The sequence below is a fragment of the Lactuca serriola genome, chromosome 9 (assembly GCF_051521515.1).
Source record: "Lactuca serriola cultivar US96UC23 chromosome 9, Lser_US96UC23_V15, whole genome shotgun sequence".
Taxonomy (NCBI): Eukaryota; Viridiplantae; Streptophyta; class Magnoliopsida; order Asterales; family Asteraceae; genus Lactuca; species Lactuca serriola.
In genome coordinates this window covers 134,546,179-134,555,979 of record NC_136416.1, presented here as the reverse complement: position 1 = coordinate 134,555,979, position 9,801 = coordinate 134,546,179, and the positions used below count along the sequence as shown (strand labels likewise).

General features: G+C 35.7%; 1 protein-coding gene across 1 annotated transcript; it reads right to left on the bottom strand.

Annotated features, from left to right (window-relative positions):
- Positions 1-874: 874 nt before the first annotated feature.
- Positions 875-3,366, bottom strand: HSP70T-2 (heat-shock protein 70T-2). Its single transcript, XM_079022762.1, has 2 exons — positions 3,172-3,366; positions 875-2,716 (listed from the first exon to the last, which is right to left on the bottom strand). Exon 2 carries the CDS (start codon positions 2,713-2,715, stop codon positions 1,006-1,008), a length of 1,710 nt encoding a protein of 569 aa, XP_078878888.1. The 5' UTR covers position 2,716; positions 3,172-3,366; the 3' UTR covers positions 875-1,005.
- Between the last annotated feature and the right edge of the window lie 6,435 nt (positions 3,367-9,801).

Sequence of the window (9,801 nt, the reverse complement as noted above, 5' to 3'; positions counted from 1 at the left end):
CCCGAAAATTTTACCCGTTCGACACGCAAGCATAGGGGGGTGCCCGCCTCATTAGGGGGGTACCCGCCTCATTTGACGAGAACCGGTACCGGTGGTTTTAGAAAGTTAGAACCGAAATCGGAACCCATCTAAGACAGTTCTTAAATTTTTGGAAACAAGGCACTTCTTAAATTTTTGTAACCAATGTAGTTTTTAAATTTTTGGAACCAAGACAGTTTTTAAATTTTCTAGGTAGTTCTTAAATTTTGTTAACTTTTAGTACAGTCCACGTCGAATTAATTCGGATCAAAGACAAGATTTTCTCTGCTTATGTGTTATTTTTTCTTTTTCTGAAACAACAAACTATCCTAATGTTATTCTAATCCTAAACATTACCTATGTCTCCTAGTACTTCTCATATGAGAGAGTCGGTAATGGTCATTACCGCTAGGCCAGATATATGTGTTAGTTAGAAATCTAAGTCTAATGTTATTCTAATCCTAAACATTACCTATGTCTCCTAGTACTTCTCATATGAGAGAGTCGGTAATGATCATTACCGCTAGGCCAGATATATGTGTTAGTTAGAAATCTAAGTCGTCTTACTAAAAGATAGACGAACAATAGACGAAACTAACACCCATATCTCATGTTAAAGATCGAAATATATATAACGAGGGATAACTGACGATCCATCTAAACCATATTTGGGCTCTGTTACTTGATGTCTATGTAAATAAATCATGCATGATTCACGAATCATGATGAACTTGAAACATAACAAAGTAGACCTACAAACATAATGCATAACAAAGCATATTTCATGAACTTGAAACATCATTAATTAGTTACATAACGTTAACTAAACATGTAATCATATTAAGCAGCAGTTACATTATGATTAACCATATATACCTTACTAACTTACTAACTAAGGTTTATATATTATTACACAAACATTGTACACCAACAAGAGCAACAGATAAAAGCAAAAATGACACAAACAACTGCAATTAGTATAATCGATCACCGGGACATTTTGTTGTGAAGGGTTACCAGGTCCAAAGTAGACCCAAATGATCTGTTGAGAACATCCGCAGTCAACCCATTTCCATCATCAGCAGTCGGCATTCTCACTTCAAGTGGCGGAACCACCGGATTCTGTTCTCCCGGCATTAAAACCCCAACCATGACTCTCAGCAAATTCGAAGCATCAATGTCCATGCACACATTAATTTCAGGTTTCCCTCTGGGAGCCAAAGGTATCCCTACAACCTTAAAATACCCCAACAGGTAGTTCTTTTCCACCACCTCCTCATCACCCTCATACACCACAATCAAGGCCTCAGTCTGGTGGTCATGGGCGGTAGTAAAAACCACCTCCCTCCTGGCGGGCATAGTGGTGTTCCGAGCTATAATAGGTACAAAACTGTCCCTATTGGCTCGGATCCCAATGCTGTGTGCGTTCACTTGAATGGTTAGAAGATCTAAACTCCCGAGAGGATCATTGACACCAGCCGCCAGTGCTCCTTCCAGTGCCGCCCCACGAACCGCAGCTTCCAACGGGTTGATACCCGGGTAGATTTTGTTTTTTTTACAGATACCCATCACCATGTTCTTCACTTTTGGGATATTGGTACACCCGCCAACAAGAATCACATCATCGATATGTTCTACGTTCACCTTTGAGTCCTGCAAACAACGTGTAACCAAAGAAGCACATTTTTCAAAAACCTCTTTGTTGGCTTCTTCAAACTCCTCCAAATCAATGATTTTGCATATTTTTATTCCGTTTCCAAGGTCAATATCTATTTGGACTTTGGATTGAGATGACAGCTTGTGGATTGCATCCTGTGCTGCGACTCGAAGAACGCCCATTGATTTTATTTTATTCGGAAACAGATTCTCCATATCGGGTAAAAGATAGTGCATCGTATTTTGAAGCAAGTCCTCCCCTCCTACGGTGCTACCCGCCAAGCCCTTCATTTGCGACACTCCACCAGCTGTCACAATTATAGCCACATCCGAATACCCCGCACCCATGTTGAATATCAGAGCAACCTTTTCACTACCACTATCATGTACAGACAGCTGCTGCTGTTGGGCATATAACAAAGCAACTGCAGCTGGTTCAGGCATCAATCGAACAACATGGAGACCAGCCATGGCACAGGCCCGACTGATTCTTGTTAACTGAAACCGACTAAATGCAGCGGGAACAGTTAACACAACGTTTCTCACAGGTCTTTTCACCCCAACTTCTGCTAAAGCTTTTAGTTCTACAAGATATATGGCAAGGACTTCTTCTGGGGTGGTTGATCTCCACATGTTGTTTACCAATGCTGCAATGAATGGTTTTACACCGATTCCCAAAGTTTGGATGAGAAAAGGTAAAGTCTTGCTAGCTTGAGAGACAATGGGGTCGGTGTCGATTCGACCAATTAAGCGTTTCATGTTGAAAACAGAAGACCCTGATAACATTTCATATTCATGAGATAGTTGATCACTGACTCCACCTACGGGGGATTCGTCTCTGAAGGTCACATATGATTTCATCAGTTTTTGGTTTCTTGTATTCCTGATAAGTTCTACCTGAGAACCGTTCCAAACTGCAAGACTACATTGAGAGGTACCGATATCGATTCCAATTGCAATTTCCGGAAAAGGGGCTGATGATCTTTCGTCCCCAGTCGTATCGCTATCAGATGCCACAGTGTATACTTGTTCTTGACTCATTCTGCCAATTGATTTGAATCTTGGTTAGTGGAATAAGTTCACGGGTTAGGATCAAGCGCATGGGAAATGTTTCATTAAATTACTATCACAAACAAGTATCTCTACTTTAATTATAATATTAATATTTTTTTGAAGAATAGCAGACGCATAAAGATTTATCATCATCATAGTCATAGTCAAGGGTTTCAGAAAAATAAATCAGGCTTTTCAACAAACACCTGGCAGCTATACTAGTAAGTATGTATAAATGGAAGAGTAAATGGATACAACAAGTAAAGTGACAAAAAATCATTGAAGATTATATTAAAAAAAATCTTGTGTAAACAGAATAAAGATTATATAGACAAAAACAATCCAACTCCAGAAATTTCAAATTTTGTCTTACATTCAATTAAAGCTGTACATGCAAAAGAACAATAACAAGAAGAAAACTGTTGGAGGGAGGGAGCGACTTACTGCCCTGTGCGAGAGATAAATGATACTAATCTGAAGTAGAATTATGGAAAGGAAAATGCGAAAAAAGGTATAGGATGTGGTATTAAAAAGGACTAGGTTTTTGTGCGGAAGATTTGAGAAGTTGATAGAAGGTTGGTTTCTACTTTCTAGAACTTCGTAGAGAGGTGGTAAGTCAGGCGCGGGGCACCTAGAGATTTTCGAAAAGAACCGACAAGCAAATTAGTCGTTCGCTTTTACCTTGTAATGTTTATCCGGTGTCTTGTTTAGTCTTTTGGTTAATAAAAAAATAAAAAATAAACAAAAAAAAAGAAAAAGTCAAAACTTCAAAATGGTCGCTTTCTGAAAATCTGAAGTTTAGTCCTTAGTTTATAAAGTCTTACGGATCGTCATTGTGGTTTCAAAACTTTTAACATATGGTCAATTTCGTTAGCTTTTGGTCGTTAAATAAAAGGTATTTATATCATTTCATTATCAGGGACAATTTATAAAGTTTTACTTATTTAAAAATATATATATGATTATTTAATATTAAAGGTCTCTCTCTCTCTCTCTATCTCTCTCTCTCTCTCTCTCTCTCTCTCTCTCTCTCTCTCTCTCTCTCTCTCTCAAAAAAAAAAAAACCACCTACCCATCTTTGCTACAGAATCCGATTTTCAATCCCTCCAATCATTCAAACAAGAATTCATTGACCCAAATGGGTTCTTGAAAAACTGGAACGATAGTGGATATGGAGCTTGTTCTTGAAGTTTGAAAGAAATCAAATGTACTCAAGGTCTAAGTTATCGTGATTCAACTTCCATGGCGAGGATTAGGTGGTCGAATCACACCGAAAATTGGTCAGTTTCAAGTTCTCAGAAAGCTTAGCCTCCATGATAACGCCATTGAATGTTCGATTCCGAAGGAATTAGGGTTCCTTCCGATTCTCAGAGGACCTCGATTGTTTAACAACAAGTTCACTGGTTTGATTCCTCCCGTATTGGGTTCATGTCCATTGCTTTAAACTATTGATTTGAGTAATAATTCTTTGGTGGGTGTAATCCCAGAAAGTCTTGGTAATTGTTCTAAGCTTTATAAGGTCAATTTTACTTTGAATTCTTTAACCGGTTCAATTCCTGTCCCGATTACAAAACTAAAGTCCCTCATGTTTCTTGATCTACAATTCAATAATTTTTCTGGGGTTCTTCCAGATTCTTATTCTTGGGGGAATGACAAAAATGGCATCAAATCCATGGTCAAATCATTAACCTTTGACTATATTTTCTGGTAACAACCATTCATCTCCAATCCCCACACAATTTTCCAACATCACCACCTTAACTGTTCTTGATATGAGCTCCAATACATTCTCCGGGGAAATACCATTAGAGCTCACAAGATTAAACAACTTGCAGAGATTATCACTCGGGAACAATTTGCTTTCTGGTAACTTATCAAGCAATTTGCTTTCACTTCCTACTTTGATTTTCCTCGATGTTTCCGATAATAATTTCATAGGTGTAGAGATTGTTATTGGAAGAAGTTGAGAAGACGAGAAAATTAAAAGCTTGAAGATGGAGCGACCAAGGAGCCAAAAGACAAGAAAATCCCCAAAATCCATCTGGGTATCTTCAACGACCTACTTCCATCAATTACCAAAGTAGTAGTTATCACCATATTTTTTTTATCTTCAATCTCCAGGAATAGCCTCCCTTTACAGACTGGAGTGTTGCGTTCTCATGGATGTTGTTCTCCAAGTGCTTTGCGAAGGAAGGGAGCCGACAAGGGCGAGGGGCTATATCGCTCGATTGATGAAGCTCGAAGACAAAATGAAAATTGAAATTGAAGAGAGAGAGAGAGAGAGAGAGAGAGAGAGAGCACTTTAATATTAAATAATCACACACACACACACACACATATATATATATATATATATATATATATATATATATATATATATAAAAGAAAAAACTTCATAAATGGTCTCTCTAGTAGTGAATGACAGAAATGTCTTTTACTTAACGGCCAAAAGACAACGGAGTTTGCGAAAATGACCATATGTTAAAAGTTTTTAAACCACATGGACGATCCGTAAGGTTTTATAAATTAAGGACTAAACTTTTGATTTTCGGAAACCACAGGGACCATTTTTGAAGTTTTTTTCTAAAAAAAATAAAATAAAAAGATAAAAGAAAATAAGGGAAAGAAAAAAAAAAACGAAGAAAAAAAAGAAAGAAACAATCTTCTTTTCCTTTCTTGTCAAATTATTCCAAACTCGGGAAGACAATTTATAATGAAAATTTTATTTTTCCATTTTCCTTTCAATAAATAAATTCAAGAGTTTCCATATTTTTTCTCTCTTTGAATAAAACTATGGAACAATGTGTTAGAAAATTAAATGACAAAATATGAATTTATAAAATACTTTTATAATATAGATTGATATTTTATTCATTTATTATTAAAATAAATATTAAAACATTACATTATTTTAAAAAAAAAAAGTAAGTAAGTATATGAGATGTTTTTTGTCCTTCAAAACGGCTATAACCTCTTTTAGAAACCGGAGACATAAAAGCATTGTCATATAGTTTTGTTATATTATGTTTTACTATCCATATGATACAAATAGAGGGGGGGGGGGTATGATTTCTTTTTGGGTTTTCTGATTTTGTGAATGCAACGGAAAATAAAAACAAAGATGAGAAATAACGAAAAAGGATAACTTATTCGACAATTAAACAAGAAAAGATAGATGTGATAAACAATCTAGACCTATAGATTGAATATCGATGAAGACAGATTAAGATCTCGTTTGATAATTGCTGACTGAGAAAGTGTTGGCTGAGAAAGGTCTATTTGGGTAATACACTCTTACTGAGTAAGAAACCATGTTGTTTGATTGTACATCTGACTGAATTTGCTGAATGGTGAAAATGACCATTTTACCCTGATGTTGTATACAATGATGGTTGAAGTTCCGAAATAATTATAAAAACATACCAACTGTCATACAAAATGTAAATTACATATAAATTATTTAAAAGTCCAAATAAAAGTTTTCATATATTCAAACCAATTTAAGTCATCACAAACTTATAAATTTTTTATACTTTTTCTTTATATCATTTTTCATTCTATATTTTATAAAAATCATGTCCAATGTTGTATTTGCACATCTATCATATATAATTTTTCACAAAACCCATAAGGGTAAAATAGTCAATTTACCTCTTTCGTGTTAACATTGATGATATGAGGACTAAAGTTAGCACCAATCGCACTTGAAACCGAATCACCTACGCAAAAAACAATAAAAAAATGTTAGAAAAACTTAAAATCTAAAAAAAAAACTACACATTATATTACGTCAAGAAGAAAAAAAAAACTCTGATAAATTCCTATAAATTATATCATTTTCAGAATAAAAACCTGGTTCAAAAATCAAAAGTGTTTACAAACAAATGTGGAAGAAAACCCTAGATAGGAACTTTAAGCCAACAACGAAACTCCACAAGATAATAAAAGCAAAATCAATGGAGTGATGGTGTGATTGGTGGGTGGATTTTAAAATCAGAACCCAAACATTCAACAGGGAAATCAATTGAAACATGAAAGCTTTACCTGTGAACGGCTATTTCATCATCTACAAATTTTGTGAACGACCTCCTCACAATCAAAGCGCCTTTTTCTGATTATCCCTTTCTAACAATCACGAATCTCAAGTCTGAAATATTGCAATTTCACAATTAGAATTCCGATTGTAAGTGTCTCTGTTGTTCATTCTTGTTGGAAGCGTTTCATCTTATGATTAGGGTTTTATTGCTTTTTTTTTGTTTAATTGTGGCTCTCACAGCCACTAATCAAAAGGTAGAACAAATCAATTGAAACTCGAAAACCACAAAATCACCAAACATGAAAGCTTTACCTGATGAGAAGAGGCAGAAGGCGTCAATCGTTGGGTGGAGGAAGAAATTATCGACGGTCGTTGCTGGTTGCCGGAGAAGAAGCGTGTCTATGGAAACGTTGAAAGAGGAGATGTAGGGAAAGGGCACAATTGGAAGACTCCTCTCCCATTCTCAGTCAGCCAATTTTCATCTTCTCACTGAGTCAGATACTCGCACAAAATCGACTTACCAAACAACTTTAGCTGACCGAGTCAGCCAAAAATGTCTGGCCTGACTCGGTCAAACGAATATCAAACACAGCCTAAGACCTATTGATTTGAATTTGAATCAATCTAGAATACACGTCCTAGAATTGAAAAAGGGGGTGAGTACACAACTCATTAGAACAAAGCTCTCCAAAATTCAATTCAATCATCATATCTCATAATGTTCGACAAAGGGGGCTATTTATAGCCTAGTAACGATTACAAAATAAAAGGAAACTGATAAATAAAATGAACCTATTAATAAAAAGGAAACTATAAAATAAAGGCTAAAAATAACTCAAAGCGTCTCTAGAATCTTCCAACTTTAACCCACACGATTGACCATGCAAATCCATTGTATCATTGATCCCAAGTACCCTTCACACCCGACAGCTTGCACCAGCCAATTGGAACCAATATATAAGCATCGGTCCATTGGAACAAGGAGAGCCCAATGGATTTCAAGGTTCGCATCGCAATTGGACTCATTGCGAGAATCACATCAAATCATACCGACAACAACAGACTGTGGTTCGTTCCGATGATTCGAAACTAGTTGCAACCAATTAGAATCGCATCCAACCTTGTTCCAAAATGGCTCACATTCGCATCGGATCCACTAGTGACCGCTATGGCTTGCGATCATTTGCAGTCAGTCGCATCTAATCGCAACCAACATCCCATTCAAAACACACCAAAAGAAATGGATCATGGTTTGTATTTGTAAATTGATGATCAACATGTCCCATCATCATGGCTTCCCGATTCAAAACACACCAAAAGAGTATGATTCCAAACATCATGAACTCTCTTCAACAAGAATACTTGGGTCTTGGAACAACACTTGGACTAGAACATTCACGATCACAACACACCTTCAAGGTTTCACCAATTTGCTTTCACAATCCCTTTGTTTCCTTCTGATCGAATTGCCATGCAACCTTATCAAGTAAAGTTGCACCTTGACTTTCCATAAGCAAATCTGTCACACCCCTAAACCGGAAAGGTAGAAATATGCGGGGGTGGAGGACGTCATGTACAATATCACAACAATTGCATAATAGCAATTAAAGTACAACAACCATGTATTGAAAAAGTATAAGTTTTTACATAAGTGTTCAAGTCATTGTATAAATGACACCAAAAAGTTAAATGACATGAGTCAATGAAGCTTCGTCTTCTCAAAAATCCGTGAATGTATATTTCTACTGATTTCTTGAGAATACGAGTAGTTTTGAAAAGGTGTCAACAATTAAGTTGGTGATTTCATAAGCATGTTTGTAATCGAAATTTGTTTTTTGTTCCTTAAAAATGTAAGTGTGTTTTTCCTAGAAAATCCTATATTTTCTGTTGTAATATGTCACACCCCAAAACCGGAACAGTGGAAACGTTCGGGGGTGGAGGACGTCATGTTTAGTATCACAAGACATGTATCATAGTAAGCAAGTAATGAACAACCATTTCATTAGAAAGAAAGTGTTTACAAAATATGTGTTCACAAAACATAGAATACATAAGCAAATAACAAAACAAGACTTAAAGCTATACTGCTCCATCTTCTGAATTCCCAGAGCGAGTACTTGTCTACTAGTTTCCTGAGAATACAAGTTATTTGAAAGAGTTTATCAACAATTAAGTTGGCGAGTTCATAAGATTTTAGTGATGTATGTAAGTTGTAGAAAATTGTTGAAAAATGTGGTTGAAATGTAGTAAGTTATATGTTCTATTTTTAGAAAAGTTCGCCTGTTCCGCTAGAAAATCCTATATTTCCTAATTTGATGAAAGATACATAAAAAATGATTCTACAATCCTTTCTATGAGTACTAAATGGATACAAGTTATATAAAACTCAGAGTAAACAAACAATTGATTGTGCGCATCTGCCCTAAGTCCACAACCAAACAAAGAACAGGAGATAAGGCAGATAGCAAACATCCCATTGTTTGCTAGGTCCTCGTTGTATATAACCTTGGTGTATTCACTTATTACCCATGGAGTTAATTGTAATAGTTCCTTTATATTTAATGAAAAGATCCCTTAAAAAAACCCTTATTTCTTATAATAAAATAGTGACCACAGTGATTACTTCTATAATCACTTAGTTTATATTGGCTATATATAATCTAATATCGAATAAATAGTTGATTGGATGAATCTACCCTAAGCCCACAACCAAACAAGGAATAGGAAATAAGGCAGAATGCACACATCCAACTACCTGTTGGGTATTAATGATATATAACCATGATGTATAAACTAAGGTATTATAGAGTCAATCACCTAAAGTCTTTTAAGTTTACACTGGTTTAATAAAATGGATTAAAACCTTTACTGGTAAGTTTCTAGCTTTGAATGCCAAAAGTTCTGATTTGAAAAGAATGCTTTGTACTAGAAGACTGTGCATTGAATTAGTGTCCTATGACTTGACCCATACCCGGTACCCCTTATGATGACTTAATGTGTACTGAACATATATATAACTAAAATCGAATAGATAATAG

What these genes read in the sequence shown, in the direction of transcription:
- HSP70T-2 (XM_079022762.1), bottom strand. Translation starts at nt 2,715, where the DNA reads ATGAGTCAAGAACAAGTATACACTGTGGCATCTGATAGCGATACGACT.